The sequence below is a fragment of the Neopelma chrysocephalum genome, unplaced genomic scaffold, assembly GCF_003984885.1.
Source record: "Neopelma chrysocephalum unplaced genomic scaffold, ASM398488v2 Primary Assembly neopelma1_119, whole genome shotgun sequence".
NCBI classification, from domain to species: Eukaryota; Metazoa; Chordata; class Aves; order Passeriformes; family Pipridae; genus Neopelma; species Neopelma chrysocephalum.
Genome location: NW_020897781.1, coordinates 8,112,385 through 8,136,099, shown reverse-complemented (window position 1 = coordinate 8,136,099; position 23,715 = coordinate 8,112,385). Strand labels below are relative to the sequence as shown.

At 46.2% G+C, this 23,715-nt stretch overlaps 1 protein-coding gene, 2 long non-coding RNA genes and 3 other non-coding genes across 10 annotated transcripts in view; all 6 read left to right on the top strand.

Annotated features, from left to right (window-relative positions):
• The window catches only part of STAU1 (staufen double-stranded RNA binding protein 1), a 29,435-nt gene extending 14,134 nt beyond the window's left edge, over nt 1-15,301 (top strand). For 2 of the 5 annotated variants that reach the window (XM_027697536.1, XM_027697537.1), the window contains 10 exons: nt 556-721; nt 5,671-5,769; nt 7,105-7,335; nt 7,890-8,033; nt 8,554-8,700; nt 9,485-9,557; nt 10,940-11,259; nt 11,943-12,065; nt 13,516-13,601; nt 14,313-15,301. In XM_027697536.1, coding sequence (XP_027553337.1) covers nt 556-721; nt 5,671-5,769; nt 7,105-7,335; nt 7,890-8,033; nt 8,554-8,700; nt 9,485-9,557; nt 10,940-11,259; nt 11,943-12,065; nt 13,516-13,601; nt 14,313-14,400 — 1,477 coding nt within the window. In that variant the 3' untranslated portion in view covers nt 14,401-15,301. The remainder of the gene's footprint in view (nt 1-555; nt 722-5,670; nt 5,770-7,104; nt 7,336-7,889; nt 8,034-8,553; nt 8,701-9,484; nt 9,558-10,939; nt 11,260-11,942; nt 12,066-13,515; nt 13,602-14,312) is intronic. The other 3 variants (XM_027697538.1, XM_027697539.1, XM_027697540.1) reach the window with 3 other exon arrangements.
• Nucleotides 15,302-19,470: 4,169 nt separating this feature from the next.
• Nucleotides 19,471-20,934, top strand: LOC113974428. Its single transcript, XR_003536547.1, has 3 exons — nt 19,471-19,510; nt 19,930-20,040; nt 20,804-20,934. It is a non-coding gene; the product is annotated as an uncharacterized LOC113974428 (long non-coding RNA).
• Nucleotides 19,766-19,849, top strand: LOC113974461. The gene has a single exon (XR_003536557.1). It is a non-coding gene; the product is annotated as a small nucleolar SNORD12/SNORD106 (small nucleolar RNA).
• LOC113974459 lies at nt 20,642-20,732 on the top strand. The gene has a single exon (XR_003536555.1). It is a non-coding gene; the product is annotated as a small nucleolar SNORD12/SNORD106 (small nucleolar RNA).
• Nucleotides 20,935-21,568: 634 nt separating the features above from the next.
• LOC113974460 lies at nt 21,569-21,659 on the top strand. The gene has a single exon (XR_003536556.1). It is a non-coding gene; the product is annotated as a small nucleolar SNORD12/SNORD106 (small nucleolar RNA).
• Nucleotides 21,660-21,732: 73 nt separating this feature from the next.
• On the top strand, nt 21,733-23,711 carry LOC113974427. Its single transcript, XR_003536546.1, has 2 exons — nt 21,733-21,852; nt 23,142-23,711. It is a non-coding gene; the product is annotated as an uncharacterized LOC113974427 (long non-coding RNA).
• Nucleotides 23,712-23,715: the final 4 nt, after the last annotated feature.

The following is a 23,715-nucleotide window of genomic DNA, read 5'->3' as shown; positions in this document are numbered from 1 at the left end:
GAGAAGGACACCCACTGATGTCTGTAATTTGTCTTATTTCCAGTGGTTTCTTGTATTGCCAGGGAGCTGGGCCAAATGTTGAAGTGTTTTTGAGGGCACTCAGGCATAGCCAGCTTCACTAAGCAAATACTTAAATATTACCTAAATATTTCTTGCGTTCCCTTTCTGTGCAAAAGCAAAAGTGAAGAAAACAATTTGATGTTCTTTCTGAAACTATTTAAGTTAAAGCTTCAGTTTAAAGAGTTTTATATGGGCATAGAAATGTAGAATTCAAAACTGACTGGCCTGGCAAGTCTATAAAAGTGCAGTTATGTTGTCTTTGTGTTGTACTTGGTCAGAAGTGTGTTCCTATTGTAAAACAAGGAATGTTGATATTTGCTTCAAAGGTTTCTCCCTAAATTCATTTAGACTCCAAATCAAAATGTGGCTTTTTGATCCTAATGCTTCAGTGCCAAGTTGTGGTTACTGATATCCAAGAGATTCACCCACATCTAACGTGGGTGTCTGTTTACTTTTTAGGCCAAACCTTCTGCTTATTTACCTCTCCCTTTGCAGGTACTTTTACCCTTTTCCTGTCGGGCCCTTACTTTATCAAGTGGAGCTTTCAATTGGAGGGCAGCAGTTTCATGGGAAAGGAAGAACAAGACAAGCTGCTAAACATGATGCAGCTGCTAAAGCACTGAAAGTTCTGCAGAATGAGCCCTTGCCTGAGAAACCAGAGGTGGGAATTAGTCTTAGTGTTTTAAGCATAAATTGCTAAGATCAACTGAGGTATTATTGTAGAATTTTTTCCTTATTGAGAGGAAGAGGACAGTTGGGAAATTTAATTCTGTGCAGTAGTGGGGGACCTTCTTGTGTCAATAGAAACACTGATTTAAAGCATAAATTTTTATGGAACTAGAGTTTTCCCAGATGAAGCTTTGTTAATTCTTTTACTGTCATATTTTTTCACAGCAATGCTCTAGACCTCTGTCAGATATGAGCACTGGAAGCATAGATAGGAATTAATATCTAACCAGGTACAGATCATACACAAACTTCTGAAGACATGTATAAATGGGCAACATAAAAATCAGATGAGGGTTTTACTTCCTGGGCAAAATTCCTACATGATTTTGGAAGGAACCATGGGAGTTCTAGAAGAGCAGGAAGTTCATGGAAGTAGTAAACTCATACACACATTTTGGTATGAATATAGGAAGTCGATTTGTATCCCTTCATATATTTATGGCTGCCCAGCACTTTCCATTCCAATGCCCTGTTATTGCTTTTTTCGTGCTTTTTTGTGAAGTGGCTTTAGGCAGCAGGTCTCCCTGTGGGCACAGGAGTCACTCAGCCCCTGGGCTGGCTGAGAGCCTGCACAGCTCCCTGTGTGTTGGCTGCCTTGGCCAAAGACAGAACTAGGAACTTGCAATGTGGGCAGTGGGAGAACTTGCTGGACATGGAGTCTGACTGTGTGCTGAGAAAGGAGGAAAACAAAGAATTGGGCAAGAAGGTAACAAGGGGTCTCAGACTGAGAAAATAAAAATAGCTGGGAACTGCCAGGAATGGCAGAGCAAGAGGCTTGAGGACATGTGGTGTGAAGCCAAGGGACTCGGAGTTAACTCCCAGTGTGTGTGGGAGAGAGCATTGCCCAGGAAGAGGCCTGGGAGGTGCTGGGGGAGGTGGTTTGGGTAGGGGAATGCAGTTTATTGAAGGATGGAGGCCATTAGGGATTACAGATGCTGTTGGGGAGAAGGGAGTGATGCTGGGAACAGGAGCTGAGAGAGTGGGGGTGAGCTCTGCACCGAAATCTGAACTGGGACAGGCAGAGTGTGGGCAGGGGCCAGCTGGGCTCTGTGCAGGAGAGGCCAAGGCAGAGGAGGATGTGCCCCTTCAGTGCAGGGAACCCCAGATTCCAGAGTTATTGTTGTTCTGTGCCAGTGGTGCAGAACATTCTCTCTTTGCACCCACCCTGTAAAAGACAACCTGCTCTCATCAGCTGTTTTGCCCCTCAGGGAGCCCAGGTCTGTGCCAGACCCAGAGAGCAGCTCTGCAGGAAGTCATGAGCTCACATGTCACTGGATTGTTTTCTGTTCCCTGTTTTAGAAATGCTTCTGTGCAGGTGACTTTCTGAAAATGTATAGAGTTATGTTTAAAAGGTGGGTAATGTGAGGTCTTCAGAACAAGCTCTGCCGTTGTTTTCCATGAGCACATCCCCTGTTCTGTGGGATGCCTTGTCTGGTGTGAGGGCTGGGAATCCAGGGGTGAAGGGAGATTGCAAGAAGGGAGAATTATTTTCTTAATAAACCAGGACCTGAATGGTGTCTAAACCCTGAGAAACCTGCATTTGTGTTTTTGTTTTTCAATTTATGTTTGACTTTGTCTGCAAAAGGAACAGTAGGAAATGCAGCTTAGGGAGAGGAGAGCAGGCCTTGGGACAGGGGGTGCTGGTTTATAACAAGCACTCAGTTAAATCAGATTTTCATTTAAAGTTTGGTACTTAAATTCATTAGTACTTGTGGCTTTCAGATATTGTAGTTTAGGAATGTCTGAGGGAATTGTTTCTGTATCAGCATTTTGTACTGGACAAGATGAAGGTAGAATAAGGAAGGTTTTGGTGCTAAGTGAGTCCTGTTCATTCCTGCATCCAGTGAGAAAAGGACCTGGAAGGATACAGGAGTGTGAGGTCATGAGAGATGCTATTGAAATGCCTGTGTACAAGGGAGGCAAATTAGGGTTTCACAAGCAGATATAATCCTGATACTTCCTATCAGTCATTTGATGTTCCCAGTAATTGTCTTTTTAAATGTAGTTATTTCTATGTGTTCTGTTTGTGTGTGTGTGTTTGTGTAAACAGAATATTCTGAAGTTTGAACTCTTGTGTTTTGAGGGGGGGTAATTTTGTACATTTTTTTTATTATTATTTTTCATCACAAATGTTTGTTTTTATGTGATTGTATTTTTAAATTAGAAAATATTCAGTGATTAATAACAGTTGGGCTTAATGATCTCAAAGGTGTTTTCCAACCTAAACAATCCTGTGATTCTAAGAAGACGTCATTGAATTAAATGATTAGACTTTAAGGGTAAGAATGACCATTTCCCACACCTTCTTGGGCTGCAAATCTAGAAGCAAGTGGCAGGAAGAAAGTGTAGTAATATCAGCCCTCAGCTGGCCCAAGCCCTGCCTGAAGAACCCAATGTCACGTTTGACATGGGTTGGGACACGGGGGTGAAGGTGCAGGACAGGGTGACTTGGCAGAGCCAAAGACAGACCTGATCCAACATTGATTGAAAGCTTAGGGAATACAGGGAGCTGGGCTTCCTAGCACCAATTTGGGACAGCAATTCTGACTTTGGCCTCAAAATCCTAAACCCAGAATTGCTTCTGTGTTTGTTGCCAGCTTACGTCAGCTCCTCTTTATCCGCTGGATGTGGAGGAGCAGACTCAGGCTGGGGCTGTGGGTGATCAGGGCAGTTCTGCTCAGCACCTTCCCAGGGGGGCAGCATTGGCTCACAGGGAGCCTTGAGGAAGGGCACATGGAAGGAGTTCTGGAAGGGGTCAGATCCCTCCTAACGGAGTGTAGTATTTGTGTAACTTACTTGGGATTTTTTAATATCGCTTTTGTTTCCTTTTGTGACTGGTTTTCACTTGTTAGAGATGGGTTTGAACAGCGTGAGGAGAGCTAGGAGTGGTAAATGCTAGTGTTTGAGGTCTTGTCCCGATTTAGAGGCACAGACTCCTTGGAGAGTTTAGTCTATGCACACATGCAAACTACTTCAAAAGCAAACTTGAGCCATCACCTGCCTGGAGATGTGCAGGGAAAGGGAGAGAGCGTGTGTGTATGGTTAGTTTTGATTTATAAAATAAACTGATCCAGAACTGAACTAGAGGCAAAATAACCAGTAAAATAGCTATAGACTGTTAATTGTTATTTTACTATTAATTTACTCTTTTTAGATAAAGGTATTGAAGAAAAGAACCTGTGTTTTGCACTGTGCATAGACTTGGAATATGTCAAGAATATACATCATAATAGAGCAAGTAATTCTGTTCTATTTATTTGTATTCTCTTGAGAGGGTGTTAAGTGGCAAAATTTAATCCAATAAAGAGAAGTCTGGGTCATCTTAGTAAAGAAAAATGTTGGAATTCGAAAAACTAGAATACAGCTAAAACTACAAGAAGTGGAAAATATTTGTAATTGAAGTGGTTGTGCCCATGTTTGTCAGTGAGGGCAGTGACAGACTCATCCTGGAACCCCCAGGCTGGAGTGAACATGGCCTTAGGGGGTTCAGATATTCCTTCTGCTGCTATTCCTGCTGAACTTACCAGTTGCATTTGAAATCCAGGCTTTGACTTGTGTATTCAGTCTGGGCTTTGCCAGTTCTGCCTGGGAAGGGTGAGGGGCTGGGGGGATGCTCCAGGGGCTGCTGTCCCCTGTGGGCTCAGTGTTCAGAGCTGCCCCTGCCCTGTGACACCCCCACACACAGCCTGGCACTGCTGTGCCCTGGGATCACCCCTGTCAGGGGCTGCTCTTGGAGGAGGACATGGTGCTCTGTGTGCTCTCCTGCAGCTCCAACCTGACATACAAGGTCAGCCCATGAGAGCAGTGTGAAATCTGCTGGGACAGTGGGACGAGGGAAAACTTTAGATTAATTTTACTATTTTGTTTTTTTATTTGAGATGGGAAGAGGCTGTTTTAAGGGCTGGGATAAAAAAATCCTTCATGTTTTAAACCAACTTGTTAGTAGCAGCCATAGGGGATGCTTGCTGCCATCAAACTGGTTTTAATCCATGAGAGCTCTCTAGCTCAGCTCTTCTGCTGCTTCTCCAATAACATATTGAAATCATTTTTATTACCTGATTGCATAACTAGTATTGTGGCATGATATAATTGGTGAAATTGTTGCTGTTCATCTTTATCATAATCTTTCCAATAGCACTGCTGGACACTTAGTCCTAAAATTTCTCTGTTGCTGTTGCCTCTTAGTTCATGTTGATCCCAGCATCAGTGAAGATATTTTTGAAATCAAAGTTTTACCTGGAGATACGTAGAAGTGCCTGTGGGTAAAAGCTTCACTGTCACTGCTAGGGCAGGTGTGAGTTCCCAGAGATGGACACCATTTGATTTAGGGCAAGTTCCTGGTAGGATGTTCTTCAGATGAGACAAAAGCTGTAGGTGAAGCACTTACAAGGGAGCACGTGAAAAGACAGGACTGTGCCAGGGGCTGGTCACCCATCCCTCATTCACATTGGTCCCACTCTCAGTTCTTTATTTTTCCTGCCCTTTCTCTTACCTGATACTGTCTTAGTGCTTTTGGTGCAAATGTCCAATCAGTATATGAAAACTGTATTTCATAAAGGTACTTCCATTTGGAAATCAGTTCATTTAACACTTCAATTTGGTTTTCTATAAACACATTTTTAAACCTATTGGCCCTTATTCCATTTGTTCTTTCCTGTAACGAGCACATGAAAATATGAAGGTTTGCAAGCTTTTACACATACACCTTAATGAGCTTCTTAAGTTTCAGTTCTGTAGTATGTGGGCTGCATTTCTCCACATTCACGTAACATGGCAGTAAAGGTTAGAGTACTTAAAATTTGGAGAGTTCAGTAAAGTGGTTGAATGGATAAAATTCAATTTAATAGGATCTTTATTTTAAATAGAGTATGCTTCTTTTAGGTTAACGGAAAAGAACCAGATGATGAAAATCTCAATAAATCTGAAATAAGCCAAGTTTTTGAGATTGCACTTAAAAGGAACTTGCCTGTGAATTTTGAGGTATGTTTATTTTACAAGCTCTAGATTTGTTTTTATTAGAGTATTAAGGGTACACATTAAGTTGAGTCTCTCCTAGATAACCAAAACAACTGACTTTTAACCTGTCTTGTTAGTTGTGAATACACTTTTACCTTTGATAGACACCCTGATTGTCTCAGAGTTTATATGGCAAAGGGAAGAAAAAGAAAAATCCACCTGTTCACAAATTCATACCCTAAAATCATCACATGAGTGAACAGCCACGCTGTGGTTGTCTGTGCAATCTTTTTTTCCAAGCTTTTTGAAAAATCAGTTTTACAGTGAAAAACCAAAACATAACCCCCATTAATGGTTAGAACATGGAAGTGCAGAATTGAGGCAAAAGAGTAGCGCTCACTCTGAAAGAAAAGGATGGAAGTATTTGCTTAACTAAGCACTGATCTGGACCACCCTCGAGGTGCAGAATCTCACAAGTAGGTTTCTTTTCTTGCCATGGGGTGACCTCATGTGCATCTGACTTTCCTTTCCCTTTGGCCTGGCTGCTTGCTGCCTCTTTGCCCCTCCTTGATCATTTCAGTTATCTTAAATCAGGAGCTTCCACAGGAGCATCTCTGTTTCACTACAATATTGATTTATTGTGCTGCTTTCCTGAGCTGGCAGAGTAACGTTTAAGTCAACTCTCTGAATTATTATAGTAAGAAAATGCAGTTGTGTGTAACTGAATTGCTTCTGAAACCATTGTACGAAATTTTACATGAAACTTTCAATTGCTGCAGATTAGCCTGAGCATCACTGGTAAAAATACACTGTGGGTGGAAGCTCTGAATTCATTCTTACTTTTTGACTATATGGATATTTTGAAGTATGATGTGATATGAATGGGGTTAAAAGACTAAATCTGTAGTGGGCAGCTGTCTCTTATATGTCTCCAGAATTCTTCAGAACTCCAGAGTTCAGAGATCAGAATTTCTGAACTAAAATGCTGTATCCTAAGGAATTGCTTTCTCTGTAATGTTTTATTACTGTACCATGATATATTTAATGAGGTGATGTTACCTGTGGGGAAGTACACACTGATGAAATAGAACAGTCATATTTCAATACTAAAAAAGTAAATCAGTAAATTAAGTGAAATGGGTTAATGACTTACATGTAAATACTGTTTACTGCTTGCTACATCTGATCTTTTAAAAGTATTTGCTTATTTGGGTGGGATGATGTTATTGGAGTGAGTATGATTTACTTTTTGGATTGTATGAGAATCTAAAATCTCTTTATCCGTAGTTCTTGAGAGAAGTTTGCTGTAACCAATGTGCCCTACCATTTTTAATAAGTGTTTATCACGCTTTCACTCAGTTTTTCCCTCTGAAACAGGTGACCAAGGAAAGTGGTCCTCCCCATATGAAGAGTTTTGTAACCAAGGTGTCAGTTGGAGAATTCATGGGTGAAGGTGAAGGAAAGAGCAAGAAGATCTCAAAGAAAAATGCTGCAATAGCAGTCCTAGAAGAACTGAAAAAATTGCCACCCCTTCCTACGGTTGAGAAAATGAAGCCACGAATCAAAAAGAAAACAAAATCAATAGTGAAGGTAAGAGACAAAAGGTTGGAAATTTGACTGTGCAAATAGTCATCAGGGGAGAGGCTTTTCTGAGTCAATTATAAACTCTCTTGAGCTGCTCAGTCTTTGCCAGCACAAATGAACTGGTACTTTGCTCCCACTCTAAGGGGGTTCTGACACCACTCTCATAGCATTTATCAGTAAATTCAGGATGAAAGAGAAACCTTACACAGGAATGACTGGCACATGAAAATCAAGCTCTGACTTTCAAGCCTCAGACTTTACAGCTTTGGATTTTGCTTGATTTTGCTCGTGCAAATTCTCTGCAAGCCTGCCCCTCCTAATATAGCAGGATTAGAACTTGTAAAGCTATTAGCAGGGGTAGGTTACATGTGGTCAAGTGTGACAGCAGAGCCAAATAAATTGAGTATTTCCCTTTGGCTGTGACAGTGTTTCATTAAGCAGCTTTTATTTCAGTATTTTTAAATTCTAGAGATGAGTGAATTCAGTGGCACACTGCATTTTGTCCGTTGAACCAAACATTCACAAATTTTGGCTTATTTCCTAAACATTGTTCCACATAGCTGCAAACAAGTCCAGAATATGGTCAAGGAATGAATCCCATTAGCAGACTTGCCCAGATCCAGCAGGCCAAGAAGGAGAAGGAGCCCGAGTACATGCTGATCACAGAACGAGGGCTGCCCCGGCGCAGGGAGTTCGTGATGCAGGTTGGTGTGTTCACTGCACAAACTTGGTGCCTGGCTGGGATCTCTTTGGTTTTTTTCTTATGGTGATCAAGTTGTCATGACGATAGAGAGATTTAACAGGGTTACAGCCAGATTTCCATGACATGATTTAACAAAATATCTAATGGGTTACATTCACAGGAGATAAAGGTTCAGGAAAAGTAATCTGAGTCAGGTTTAAAAACAAAGTTGTTTTAATTAACAGGATATTAATATTCTGTTAAGAGATACCAAGCTGCTTATTTTTTGTAAAATAGGATTTATTAACACTAACCTGGGTACCCAAGGTGAGATGATGAAATACAGTTGTTTGTGTGCTTTCTGTTTGGGTATTTTGTGCTTGAAGGCCAATGACATGGATAATAAATCACAACTTGCTTAGAACAATGATCACTAGAATGATTTTATGACTCCAGGCCTGCTGGAGACACAGATCACTTTTAAGGGAATCCTTTCACTACTGCTTAAGAATTGATTTGGTTTTTGTTCCTCTCCTGCCCAGGTGAAAGTTGGTGTACACACAGCTGAAGGAATGGGCACAAACAAAAAGGTTGCTAAACGCAATGCAGCTGAAAATATGTTGGAAATCTTAGGTTTTAAAGTCCCTCAACCTCAACCTCCAAAACCAGCATTAAAGACAGAAGAGAAGGTGAGTCTTGAGGAACCAATGGCTCCTTAATGCTGCAGCAAAGGCTGGGCTGATAAGGGGGGAAATTCGTGCTCCCTGCCCTGGCCAGGAAACAGTTGTGTTGAGGGGACTGTTCTCTAACAAACAGTGTGCTTTGGACACATTAAGGGTTCCATTTTTCAAGTAAATCAAAGTCTGATCAGAAGGCTAAATGAATGCATTTCTGCTTTATGGAATGGCTCAGAACCTGTGATAATTGATGTGTTGGTGTTAGAAACTTGCAGACCTGAAGGTTTCAGGACTCTGGTAGCAATAATTTTACACAGCCTTGTCACCAGTTGCAGTGGAAAGTTTGTTATGGGTCTCTCTGGTGGGTCCCTGAGCAGGGAAGGAGCCTTGTGCTCTGCTGGGGATTCAGCAGATGTTACCAGGGAGTTCAGACAGCACATCTGGGGTTAGTTTTCTCCTTTTCATGTATGTGCTCATATGTGTCCAGTGTGCTCTCCTCAGCAGTACCAATAACTAACAGCAGTTTAACTGGCTTTATTCTGGTATCTGGTTCTGAGTATGTGTGTTCCTAATACCACTTCTCTGGACTGTGGATAGTTTTAGTCCTTCAGTGAATAAGAATCACTGACCTTTTCTCGGTAGTGATGTAATAATTGAGATGTTTGAATAATAATTTCTTCAGTAAAATTTTGGCTGATCAGATCACCTGCATCTTGAAAACTTTAAAGCTTGGGGGTGGTGGTGTGACTTTTAAAGGGATACTGTGAGTTTGAGTTCTTTTCCTTTTATTTTTAAGACCCCAGTGAAGAAACCAGGTGATGGAAGAAAAGTCACCTTCTTTGAGCCGGGCTCTGAAGAGACTCCAGCCAGTGAGTAACTGGGTGAAAGCAGCACAGCCCTGGTGGGGGGCTCAGATCTGTGCCCCGTGTCCCCAGCAGTGCCACTGAGCACTCTGGGACGAGCAGGGCTGTGCAGCTGCTGCCTTGCAAACTAAAGGGAGCCCTTGGGAAGGTTCTGTTCAAAGTCCAAAGAGTTTATTCCTCCCGAGTCCCCTTTTCCTGGGATGGAGAAAGGGTGTCAGCACTAACTGGAACTGGTCGTCCTAAAGCAGAGGTGGAGAGAGAAGGAATGGCCTTGTCCAGAACCACCTCTGTCTGTGCCTGGTCTCTGCTGACAGAGCAGGGGCTGTGCCTGCCCTTGTTTCAGGCAGTGGATGGTTGTGGGGGTCACACCCAGGTGACAGGCTGGAACTAAAACACCCCAAACCTGTGTCCAGGCATTGCTTTCTGGAATGTCAGCTGCTGGGAGGAGTCAGTGGGGAAAGTTTCTGTTCTGGAGAGCATGTTTCAGGTGCTTTATGTGTTTAAGTATAACTTTACTGCTTAAATTATAAATAGCTGGGATTGACTTGGACTTCACTAATATTTTACTGGACCCAGAAGATCTTGAGTAAACTTCCTGACTTCCTATTCAGATTTTGCTATCCCTGTTTTCTTCCATCTACACATTTTGGTTTTCATGCTTAGACTTGAAACAGCTCAGTCCTGCAGAACTTCATTTATCTGCTCTGCCATAAGTGACTCCTCAGTTTATTTCAGTAGCACTGTCTTCCCCACCTTTCTTGAGCACACCTCTGCAATTTTCCCTCACAGCTCTGTATGAGTTCCCTTTGGAAAGCTGTTCTTACCCCTCTTTAATCTATCTTATGCCATAATGTCAGTAAATTGCTCTCAATTGGCTGTGGCTGGATGTTTGCTGTAAACAGTCAAGTCTTGCCTCTTCACACTGTGCTAATGTTCCATTTTACCTTTCCTCCCTGCTTGTTCACACAATATACAGTTTAACCTTTGTGGACTATCTGCCACTCTCTTTACATTATTTAACAGTGGCTCTGGCCATTCTGTGGTTTCATTATTTGCTCCTACAGTTTTAAATGATGAAATAAAAAATTCTGAAAGCAAAAGATCGATCTAGAATGTGGTTGCAACTGTGGGAGGTGTCTGTGGGCTTGGCTGACCTGGAGAAGCTGCTCCTGGAGGTAAAGGGGCTCCTTTGGCAGGAGCAGGCGTTGCCCAGAGTCAGTAACTCAGTAAAACTGTTTCAGTGATGCTGAGGCCTTGATCGGGCTCACCAAGTTTGTTTAGTTTGAAAGAGCCTTGAAACAAATTATTTTTTTCCCAAGTGGCTGTTGCTGCCTGTGCCGCGGGAGGGCTCCAAACGGGCTCTGCAGTGTGCACCTCTCCCCCCGCAGGTAATAAAGAAGATGAGTTTCGGATGCCTTATCTCAGCCATCAGCAGCTTCCTGCTGGAATTCTTCCCATGGTCCCTGAGGTTGCCCAGGCTGTAGGAGCCAACCAAGGACACCACACCAAAGAGTTCAGCCGGGCAGCTCCCAACCCTGCCAAGGCGACGGTGACGGCGATGATCGCGCGGGAGCTGCTCTACGGGGGCACCTCTCCCACTGCCGAGACCATACTGAAGAGCAGCAACTCCTCAGGCCACGTCCCGCACGGACCCCTGACCAGGCCCTCCGAGCAGCTGGACTATCTCTCCAACGTCCAAGGAATCCAGGTAAATGTTCAGCTTGATGAGATTTCTGCCAGAGCTCTCCAGGCTGGCCCAGCCTGTTCGTTCGAAAGCTTTTTAGTTCTGCCGGTGGCCGATGTGTTTTGAGGCTGCTGGTTCAGCTGAAATTCGTGTAAAAGTTTTCCTTTACCTGTGACATGTACTGAACTTTACAGCTTTTTTACTTAGTTTTCAAATATGAGTTTCTGGGCCACCCTCAGCCCTGATTCAGTGCTACTCTGAGGTCTTGGAAGAACAAAATCAAAGTGCATTTTCTGAAAATTGTCCCAGTGTAGGAACACAGTGAGCACTTGAACTTGGCTGATCTGAAATCAGATTCTTTCACTAATCTTTCATACTTTAACATTTGCTGTAGGCTGTGCATTTTCTTATGTTTGGTGCTCGGTGGATTAGAAAGCATAATATAGAAATTTGAAATGCAGATAGCAGTATTCTGAATAAAGGTCATTATTAAGTAGCCACTTTCATTCAAGAGGCTTGCAGAGCTCCTGTGAGTACTTAAAAACATTTTAAGTGAAGTTAAACTTCAATGAGAGTGGTTCTGCTGACTGACAGAATGATGAGGACAAAGGCTCAGCTTCATATACGGGCAGATAATCTGTAGCAATTGTGACACACTTCCTGTACTTGGTTAACTGAAAAGAATTAAATCCTTCTCTTTTCTTCAGGTTGAATATAAAGACTTTCCAAAAAATAACAAGAACGAGTTTGTATCTCTTATAAACTGTTCCTCTCAGCCACCACTGATCAGCCATGGGATTGGAAAGGATGTGGAGTCTTGCCACGACATGGTATGATGAACATTGCTGAAATGCTGCTCTTGGACCTTCCCTGAGGGAAGACCAAGGTTTCTATAACTGCTGGGAGCAAGGAATTGGGTGCTGTACAGCTCCCTGGCTAATTCTTGTCTAGTATTTCATGGGTTGCTGAAATAATGATTAATAATAACTAAATAATCTAATCTGCTCAACATGTGCTCAAAAAGCACATTTGATCTACAAAAAGCACATCTGCTTCATCTTGATATTATTTGCATGAGCACATGATGGTAAATGTACAAAAAGGAACTTATAGACCATAAGAGCATCTCTAGCTTATTTTCCTGTTATATCAGAATGGGCTGATGTTTCACTGGGAACTGTGATAGTTGGGTTCACGTTCCCAGACTTCCTGCTGCAGTGGAATCCCAAGTGGAAGAAATACAGTTCAGCACTGGATAGCAGGAGACACTCTAAATCTGTTCAGCTCCCTTTATAAATAAGACCTTTTGTTAACAGTGGCTGCAATATTTCTTTGTGAAAGAATGAGCCTGCCAGACTGAAAGCTGCAGGGGACTTTGGCTATAAAAGACTTCAGGTGGAGCTGACAGGATGTTCCCAGTCTGCTCCCATTTGGAGGGATTGTTCTTGTTCTTCTGGACTCCAGAGGTGACCCCAGTGCAGCCTGAAGGAATCGTTTCCAATATGTGAATACACTTAGGAAACGCGAGTTTACTAGTTTATATACTAAAAACTGTTGCAGTATTGTTCTATTGTATATAATTTGGTTTGTTTGATCTTTGTCACTTATATTTTCATGCCCATCTCTATGTCCTGCTGTGCAGAGCTCCTGTCAGACCGAGCAGGGTAGGAGGGTCAGGGCAGGAGGGAGAAGAGGAAAGGGCAGCTGGTTTGGAGCTTAAATCATGAGCCCCCTCCTCTGGTCAGGGTTCATCTGTCACTGAGGCACCTGCCAGAGTCAGGGACATGCTGGAAAACTGCACCTGAAATTGGTCTGAATGAAGTTAAAAAAAATGTCAGTTCTCAAAGGAGGGGACTGACCTTGGCCTGGGCCGTGTCACACTGGGCACACTGTCATGTGTGCCCACCTGTGCTGTATTTTTGATTCTTGTGTAACTCGTTTTCTTTTTTGGCAAGGGACTTTTTGGTTCTGTGTATTTTTCTGTCCTTTCTCTTAAGCTCTGCACAGTTTGAGCAGAGTTTACTAGTTTAGTGTCTTTTTTCTTGCTGTTCCTAGTCCTGTGTGTTAATTTTCCCCCACTGCCGAAACAAGTGCTGTGGGAATCCCCCAGTCACAGCACCATCCCACTGGTTAATGAAGCAGGATGAAATTCTACTCTATTGCATTTTTCACCATAATTATGCATCTTAAAAAATATATCACCAAAATTAGAACATTCGGTTGGTGAAATTACTGAACTGGCCTGAGGCTGAATTGCTGAGTGCTCTCTCTTCTCTTTAGGCTGCACTGAATATTTTAAAGTTGCTGTCTGAGTTGGACCAACAAACTACAGAGATGCCAAGGACAGGAAATGGACCAATGTCTGTGTGAGTGGGACCCACTGACTTCCCTTGCACTGATGCAAGTTAACCCTGTGAGGATCTGTAGGCAAATAACATGTGAGGGGTTTTCTTGGCCAGAAAAGTTAAAGTGCTGAGGGCTGTTGGTCCTCCAGCAGGACCAGAGGAGGGTTGGATGATCAAGACTGGCATTTTCATGTGTCAGATGCAAAGTGCTGACAGGAGTGAGTGGGTGTGAAGTGTGGTGGCTGTGACCCCAGCAGTGGGTGACAGGTGTGACCCCAGCAATGGGTGACCCCAGCCCAGGGTGACAGCTCTGACCTCCCTCTGCTGAGCTGCCTCTGCCCATTTCTCTGTCAGGAGTGTGACTGTGGAGTGGCACTCAGGATTTGGGGTTTGAGCTGCTCCTCTCCCTCTTCCTCTCTCTCACACTCTTGTGTCTCACATGGAAAGGGATGTGCAGGGGTCAAAGCTCGTTTCCAGCAGAAACATGGAGGGGTGGTAAATTAGTCCCTTGAATGGGTTGGGAGGGGGAGAAAGTTGAGCCTCTCATTGAGATAATAAGCTCTGAAATTAACAGTGGTGGGATTCCCAAAGCACCAACTGATTAAAAATGGAGGCAGTTACATGGCAGTTATATTGTTATATGCACCCCAAATTCTTTGTATCTGATTTAAAGCATCTTATTTGTGGAAACAGTGTTTTGTCTCCTAAGTAACAGGTGTTTTCTCATTTTAGATGTGTGAAACAAGAAATGGAAAGTGACCCTCTCCTCAAACCGGCGAGCGCAAACCCTTTGGGACAAACACTGGACAGCACTGCCTGAAACAGGCTCTTGACTGAACCCAAACCTGAAAGCACCAGAGAAAATCAAATGCTTCCTCTTAATGTAACCTAACTGTTAGAGTGCTACAGTCTCTACAACCTACTGTAGTGTCTAAATCATAACTGTTGCTTTTTCTTCAAACAGTGATACATTTTTAGTTTCATTATGTTGTTTTGATTGAAATGACACTATAAATTTTTCATTTAAAAGTTTCTTAATTGTATCTAGAACAATAGCACAGTTTAGAAACTTTGTCTTCTGAGACTGACATGTTACCTGTGAACTAACTTGGGAAGATCATATCCATGTATGTGGTTATTTTGGTTTTATTGGAATAGCAGCGTTTCACTGGAAACAGGCTGTGTCCCACCATTTTAAAAAGTCCCATATTTTCGCAAACCAACCTTAATTATCCAATGGTTGAATTAATTAAAACACTTTAGGAATTTTAAACTTGGTTTGATCATTTTTGGTTTAATTTCTAGTTTTCTTGAGTGTGGGGTAGGGGAACTCGAATGCAACGTGACTTTCAGTGATCTCTGAGCTGTGTTTTAGGGACTGTGTGTTGGTGGCTCGCAGCTCCTACAGTACAGGATATGATCTCAATGTAGTGCATATAAAACCGCAGATTGATTTTCCTTGAGTGCTTTATACTGTTTAATTACATCTCCATGTAGGGCTGAAAAAAATTACCTATGTTTATATATAACTGTGTTGCTTTTGATGTTGTGTTCCTGCGCACGGAGGGTGCGCGATGAGGTTTGCCTTGGTCCAGGTACAGCACGATAGCCGCGCGAGTTCAGTACTGCTTCCGTTCATTGTTTACGCTGGAATTTTTTCTCCCCATGGAATGTAAGTAAAACGTAGTGTTTGTCACAAATAAATGGTAATACTAAATTTTTTTTTTTTGGGGTTAATTTATTCTTGTATGCCACCACCCAGGGGCTGCTTTTTGATAGATTTGTAATGCTTGTGCTCTAGTCCAGGCGGTGTGTGAAGCTGTGGAGTGACTCACGGTGGGTCCCGAGTGCATCGAGGGCCCTGCTCGTGCCGTGCAGGGTGTGCAGACCTGGCAGGGAAGGGAATGCCAAGTGACGTGGCTACGGTTTGTTGTTTGTGCCACAGTGTGTTAGTGCAGCTTTGTTAACGGGAGCTTAAACTGGAGTTATAAGTGAAACTTAAAAGTCAACTTAGACGAGGACCCTGGCACAGCTGGTGGGTGGGACTGCTTCAAGTCTCTGCTTTGAAGTTTCCTTGTTTGCTTGTAACTCGAGTCCCAGCCTTGCCTTGTGCCTGGGGGCAGTGCTGCAAACCAGACCTGACACGTGTCATGTCTCCCTCGGTGTGTTCTCACCTGCTGTTCTGAGCTGTGCAGCTCCTGCAGGGACCCTGCCCCAGAGAGCAGCTCCTGCAGGGCTGTCTCAGAGCTCCGTGTCTTGGCCGTTGTGTTTGCATCATCCAAGGCAATCGGGCCCCAGGAACTGCAGACCAGATTGCATTGAATCACGTTGGGTTTGATCATGATGAGCAAAAAAACCCAAACATTGTAAAGTTTTTTTTGTTTTTTTGTTTTTTTTTTTTTTTACATTTGTAGAACTAAAATGCTGTACATTTAAAAATTAAAAGAAACTTGCTAGGCTGAGGCTTTGTATTGCAAATTCTTCCAACTGAGAAAGTCCTTACCAAACAATTCCTGTTGGAAAGGGAGCAGGCTGACAGCGGTGGGAATACTCTCCCCACCTGCACCTGCTGCTGCTGAGGAGTTTTCTCCTTGGATGGGACTAGAGCCTGTTATTGTCCCTGGATCCACAGAAACACTTGTTACAGAATATTAAAATACATTCCCAGAACTTGTTGTTGCTGTTGTTTTGGTTTAGGATATGGACAACTGACCCTTCTTTTGGACAAATCGCACCTGAAAGGACTCAGTCTGGAGTCAGCAGGGTTGTTATTCTTAATTCCCTGGTCAAAGTTTAGTAACATATGCAACAGAATTAAATGGAGCTGTACTTGGCAGCTATTTTGTTACCTAAGGATCAAACCAAAATTCTGTTTCAACCCACTGATCAAAGTCAGAAATAGTTTTATTTCCCTCCTACTCTAAAAAGACAAATGGTGGAGGTTCCACAAGTGCCTAACTGCAGGCAGGGATGGGATGTGTGGATACCACTTCACTAGTCTTTTGTGAAGCAACCACATAGTTGTTTGCTGCTTATAATACTTATACAAGAGTGCATTTTATTATTTGATGAAACAAATTATTTTGTATAGAACTAGCAGGATCCTAAGGAAACAAAACTGTCTTTGATTCAAAATGACACATTATAGTGCTTTTAAACTTTACTCGTTCTCCCACTTCCACTTTCACAGTATTTTTAGCAGCCTGCTAATAGAGGATGATTTAGATTTTTAAAAGTCCCATGTTAATGATGCAGGAACTGTTCTCCACAGAGCTTTCAATGCTTTCACCCTGTTCTTCCACTTGTGTTTATTATTTCCAAACAAAAGACAATCTTTTATGTTTAAATGCCTTTTTCAGTCCAGAAGGGAGATCATTGCTCCCAAAGCAGGCAATCCTGGTGGTCACTGTCAGCTCCTTGCTGGTACAGCCTGTGTGCTCACACTGGTGTTGGGGTTCAGGAGGTGCTGCCACAGCCCCTGGGAGGGCTGGCAGGGAACACAAACACATTTGGCCCAAGCTGTGGTACTTTCAAAAACACCCATGGCACTTTTAGCCTTTTCCCCTCCCCCTGAGCATGTCCATGAGGCTGGGCAGGGGCTCTGCTGGTGGGACTGGCACAGAGCAGGCACAGGGACACGGGAGGTGCCAGGAGTGCCCACCCTGTGCCCCGGGGAGGGGCTGCAGGGCACAGGCTGCTGCTCTGCCCCGAGGTGCCCACACCAGAGTTCCCACTGCAAGGAAACAATGGGGAGAACTGGGACTGGAGAGACTTTTGCTGCCTCTTGAGGAACTTCCTGAGTCCAACGAGCCCTGACTGAGCTGAAGAACTCATCTTGCTAAAGACATTTTCCACTTGGTTTTGCCATGGAGAATAAAACCCAGTGAAATCAAATAAATTCAATACTAAGCTCTGCTGCAGCTGTTCGAGTACCCCAGACCTTCTCACTTTCCCTTCCTTGCCAAGCAAGGCAACACAAATCATGTTTACAGTTCCTTTTTGTGCTGTGCATGTGACGTGGGTTTGCAGTGTAACAAGATTAGTTTTCCCTGTAATCTTCTTTAAAATGTCCTTCCTGTGATTGTCTTTTCATCTTTTGGTGTTCTGGAACTTGGATTAATGGCATTGAGATTTATTCCACAAGTCCTGTTTGATAGGCTGCTTTCAAGAATTAGTTGCCTACAAACACACTTAATCTGGAAAAAGCATTTTAACGGTACCTGAATTAAGCAGTTTCTGCCAAACATCCTGTAAGGCCCATTTATGTCCCTGCAGGATGTGCCTGTAGATACTATTGGACAAGTAAAACAAGGCAGGCTTATCTTTCAGAGCATCTAAAACACCTCCCGTGGCTGCCCCAGGCAGATTTGCAGAGCCTTGGCTGTGTTTTGCAAACCAGCCAACAAACTGATCAGGTGCCTTTTCCTGCTTTCATCATGTTTCAAGCACCGTCCTTGACCTGCCCCTTCCGCAGGTCCCACGAGATGCTCTCACCTCCCAACCAGCTCAGTCAGGTCACCGAATCCTTGAGGAGATGATAGGACCTGGTGCCAAGGTGCTGGTTTGTGAAGCACCACAGGACAAGTCACCCTTCGCACACCTTCTCGAGCCTTGGCAGAATCTGTGTGTTTTACAAACAGAAAAACCCAAAGCACGGAGCAATTACGTGATTCTGAGCTAGTCTGGACCAAAGCAGCTTCCTGCAGCACTCAGAGCCGTTCAGCTCCTGTGTTTATCCCCCAGAAACTCCCCTGCTGATGGAAACTGGCTTCTGGCTTTGTGCCTCTCCCTGCCTGTGCCCCTGGGTGATTCCATTTCAACCCCCATCTTTTCGCTGGTGTTATTCCAGGGACAGAGGTTCCCCCCTTCCCCGGGAGGGAGGGCCATGGCTGCAGAACCGCCGATGTGCGGTGGCAGCTCCTGCGCTGGGGCGGGCGGGCCGTGCTGGGCTGGCTGTGCGGGGCTGGCTGTGCTGGGCTGGCCCCGCTGAACAGGAGAGCTGCACACACTGCGGGAGTGCAGGAGGCTGGCAACACCTTCCATGTGTGTGCAAGGATGGCATGTGGCACGTCTGCACTAGAGCTGGATGGCTGGGTTCACAGCCCGTTCCCAAGGTGCATTTATAGCTATAAAAGCAGCAGTCACGGCAGTGCTTGAATTACAGGCTGGGCTGCTCTCATTCAAGACATCCTTTGTTCTCTATTCCATTCCTGACGTTACTCAGTGGCAAACTAACGCAACGCGATTTGCCAGCCTCTAGCAGCTAAAAGCAAAGTACCCGACTGTGACACGTACCCCAGACACGGACACAAACCCGCACCGAGCCCCGTCCCGGGGGAACACACGGGGTCAGCGGGCGGCCCCCGGACCGCCCGTGGGCTCCTGCTCCGGGCTGAGGGGGATCAGCGTTGGCACCGCACCTGACCGTGCCTTTGGGTGAGTCACTGAACACCTCTGAAGCGGTGGGTTGTTTTTTTTTTCCATTAAGAAGGGAAAATTAGGTTTCCAAAGCCACGCTCGCCCATCCCGGCGAAGCACACCGGCCGCACCTCGGCCCCGGCCGCGCTCCCCCGCCATGAGGCGCCGCACCCGCCCTGCCCGGCACCGCGAAATGGCGGCCCCGCCGCCGCCGGCCGCGCCTCTCGCCCCCTGCACCGGCTCGGGGACCGCGGCAGATACGGGAGAGCCACAGCCGGCCCGGCCCCGCGGGGCCCCTCGGCGGGAAGCGGAGCGGGGCGGGCGGGGATCGCGGATGAGGCGGGAGCGGAGCGGGGCGGGCGGGGATCGCGGGTGAGGCGGGAGCGGCCCCGCGGCCCCCCCGGTACCGCCCGACATGGCGCCGGTACCGCCCCTCGGCGCGGGCGGGGCCTGCGCGGCCCTTAAAGCGCCTCGCGCGGAGCCCTTCGGTCTCTTTGTGCGGGGCGGCCGAGGTGGGTGTGCGGTCGCTTGGGGCTGCGGGCCGCGTGCGGGCCTTCGCGGGGCTGGGGCGGGTGGGTGGGCCCTGGATCTCCATGTGCCCGTTCCCGGGGTCGGCCGTGCCGGTGCGGGTGTCTGCCGGCGGCACCTCGCTGCCCGCCCGCTGAGGCCTCCGCTCGGACTCCGGCCCGGCCCAAAGGCTCCTTGCGGGGCTTCGCCCGCGTTCGCGGTGAGGGGCCACAGAGCTCTCCGCACCCGCCCGGGCGCTCGCTGGTGCAGTGATGACTCTTTCCCCGTCAGAGCGACAGTGTTGAGCACTCCTATCCAAGCCAGATCGTGTCTGATGCACCAGCGGAGCCGCCGCCGGGCCCGGGGCGGTCGAGGGCTGGTACTGACTGTTCCTCGGTGCTGACTGTTCCTTGTTTCCCTGCAGGGCGAGCCGGAGCCCGGGGCGCCTCAGGGAGCCCCATGACCGGGGCCAGGCCGGCGATGGGGGCCCGTGCCCGGGGTGCGCCGGGGTCTGAGCCCCTGCGGGGGGGGAGCGGTGAGTGTCTGAAGTGACTGTGCATTAGTGGTTTAAATATATACGTTTAAATATACAATTTTTAATATGTTCAAATATATTTATTTCTGCATATATGCACGTATAAATAAATTGCTCCTGCAATTTGTTGGTGTCCCTGGAGAGCTGTCCCGTGTGGGTCCGGCCGCTGGCCCGGCGGGACAGGGGCTGCAGCCCGGGCAGGGCGGTGGGTGCTGGCCCCGGGGGTCCTGCCCCGCCCCGGGCAGCGCTGGGCACCGCGGTCCCGGTGCTCACGGCCGACCTGTGCCTCCCTGCGGCCTGCACGGCTCCTGCTGCAGGGGAGCCTCACAGACAGAAAGCCTGGGCCTGCAAAAAGTAATAAGCTATTAATCTCTGCTTGTTGCCTCTTTTATGTGCCTTGACTGTCTTGTGCTCTGCCCTGGAACCCCCATACATTGGTGTTTGTTCTTAATTTTTTGGGGGATTATTTCTCTGTCCCGTGTGCCTGTTGAGCACACTGACCAGCCAGCTGGTTTTGAGGAAAGATTAGCATGAATTCCCTGGGGGAGGTGGGAGTGTGGCACAGCTGCAGTGGGTGAGCAGCCACAGCTCCTGGGGACTCGCTGGTGTAAGTGATGACTACATTTTTTCCCCATCAGATCGACAGTGTTGATTTCTTGCTCTTCAAGCCAGATCATGTCTGATGCACCAGCAGGGAAGTGCTGTTGTGTCCCATGTCCTGGCAGGGCCTGGTGCTGACTGTTCCCTTTGGCTTTACCCACAGGGCACTGTGAAGGCAGAGACAGGGGGTTGAGCCTCTGGGAGACCTGAAGTGTGAAGGCTGCAGCTGGCAGTGATGGTGTAGTGAGGGCAGCTGTCTGTTCTGCTCCACTATGCTTGCACTCTAGCAAATAATGTAAGTCTTGAAAGTAATTATGAATCACATGTTAAAATTAAATTAAAAGAAATAAAAAACAGGAAGGCGGGGAGGAAATGCCTTTTTCTGCAAGGAAGTTGCTCCCACTTTGTCCCTGGAGACTAGACAGATGTGGGTACTGTAGAGATGAAAATGCAGGGATTTCCCTCATGCATGAGCATTGGAATGAGGTCCTTTGGGCCTCCTGTTGCAGCATGTCCAAAGTGTCAGATGTGCCTTGTGAAGAAACCAGCAGGGCAGGGAGTCTGCAAGCTGCACTTGCTGTGTGCTGAGCTGGAGCAGGACAGGGGCTCACAGCTCTGTCCTGTTTGTTTCCCTGCTGCACTGTGTTCAGGGGCTCACTGAGGGCACCCTGCACAGACAGGTGGGTGATGGGCTGCCCCAGCAAGGGACAGGAACCATTGTGGCTGAAGTGTGTCCCTTTAAGAGGTGCTGCTGGTTGAGTCTTGTCTACCCTGCCCCTTGCTGGCCAGGGTGTGAGGGAGTGTAGAGGGATTGCAGATGTGGGCATGGCTTTGCCAGTTCCATGCCCTCTGTGCCAGGGGATCTGCTGGGGGAGGTGGGAGTGTGGCACAGCTGCAGTGGGTGAGCAGCCACAGCTCCTGGGGACTCGCTGGTGTAAGTGATGACTACATTTTTTCCCCATCAGAGCGACAGTGTTGATTTCTTGCTCTTCAAGCCAGATCATGTCTGATGCACCAGCAGGGAAGTGCTGTTGTGTCCCACACCCTGGCAGGGTCTGGTGCTGACTGTTCCCTTTGGCTTTACCTACAGGGCACTGTGAAGGCAGAGACAGAGGTTGAGCTTGAAGTGAAGGCTGCAGCTGGCAGTGATGGTGTGTTGAGGGCAGTTGACTGTTTTGCTCTACCATGTGTGCCCTCTGACAGTGAAGAATGGTAAGTACTGGATCCACTTAACGTTAACTGGCTTAAAAAAAGAAGGAAAAAACACCTTTCTGCAAGGGAGTTGCTTCTGCTGTGCTTTGACAGCTTAATGTGTGTGAAGTTTGGGCAGAGTAAAGACTTGAGTGTTGCAGAAAGGGCCCTTTTAAGTGTTAGACCACAGTATCAATCCCTGTTAAAATACTCCAGTTTCCTCCAGGGATTAATGCCTTGTCAGTTGTTCTGGACATGAAGATTTTTCACATGATTGTTTTAATGTTCAGCTGAAGAGCATCTGTCACAGTGACTTCAGCCTTGTTTTCCCCTACCAGATGGGCAATGCTGATGCAAACTTTTTTAGCCACACTGGTTCCAGAGGTGCATGATGCCTTCATGGCATATAAGGAAGCTCTTCTGCAGGGTGTGCTGCACACTTCAAGGGAACACTAGAGGCTGCACCTACCATAGTAACACTGATATGTAACACTGATGTGTGTGAACAACTTTAGGATCAAAAGTAAAAGAATTCTTGCTTTCTGAAGATCCCAAATAAATGGCAGAGAGCTCCAACAGGTTTCAGTTTAAGGGAATAAATTTATTATTTTTGTCTTGCCCCATTTAAACAGTGTTAAAATGAAGGGCTTCTTGAAAAGTCAGGGGGCTTTTGTTCTTGAAACTTCATTTGTTTTTTTACTCCTCTGAATGGGAGGTTTTCAATGCCTTGAGAAGGGGGTGAAAGTCAGCTTCCAGAAATGTGTCTGTTTGCAAGAAAGGGATTGCTTTGGTGTCCTTTTTCTTCACAATCAACTATGTGATGCCTGAAAATCTGTTTGGTTAGGATTTCACTAATGCTTTATAAAATGTGCTTAACAGAACTTCATTAGGTAAAACAGCCATTGGCACTGGCTCACTCAGTTCCAGCCCCATGCTGAGGTGCCTGTTGTGCACCTGCTCTGTCTCCAGGGAGGCTGAAGGGTGTGAAGAGCAGCACTGTGTCCTCTGTATCTGTACCCCTGGATGCACAAGGAAGCAAGTGCTCTGTGTCAGACAGTGGAGCTGGTTGAGCTGACTGACTGTGTTTCTCTGGCACTCTGCTCTGTCAGCTCCCCTGGGCTGTTGGCAAGACCTGCTCTAGAAGCTCCCACAGTGCAGTTTGAGTGCATCCTGGGAGCAAGTTTCTGCTCTTTGCAGAGCAACCCTTATCTAATAGGGGATTTTGAGGGTGCTGGGGGTGGATTTAAAAGCTGTATATTTGGTGTTTGTGGCAGAGTGTTCAGACAAAATGTTGGCTGTTTTCTTGACAGGTTGAGATTTGTCAGAAGTTGTCCTGGGCCCTGCTGGGGTTTCAGTGTTCTGCTTATGAAGACGGATGCTTCTGCTGCTCCTGTGCTGCTGCCTCAGATCCTCGTCCAAGCCACAGCATTCCCATCACCGTGTGACAGCTCTGGCCTTTCCTCAGAGCTGGCGGGAGTGATGAATTGGTGTCCGGCCAACTTAGATGGAGGGTGTCACATTTGTTGTCCCCTGGGGTGTGAGGCATGTAACTGGAATGGGTTCTGGAACCTGCTGCATGTTTAATGCAGTTTGGATGCTTTTGTCTGCAGGGGCTGCATTCCCTGCATGACAGCTCATGTTATCCTGCCCCCGTCATTACAAGCAAGGAAGGCTCTCCTTGGAGCAATGACAAGTATGGGAGGGCCTTGTCTGTAAGGAGAGGAGTCAGGGCTTGGCTCTCCCCTGCCACCCAGAAAGCTTTAGTGGTTCATCTCTGGCAGCTTGTGAAGTGGGGAAGAGGCATCTGGGATGCTGCAGCACAGTGTGTTTTTGTACTGTATAGAGCCTATTTAATAAAATCTGAGTACTGGGTGAACTCAGCTG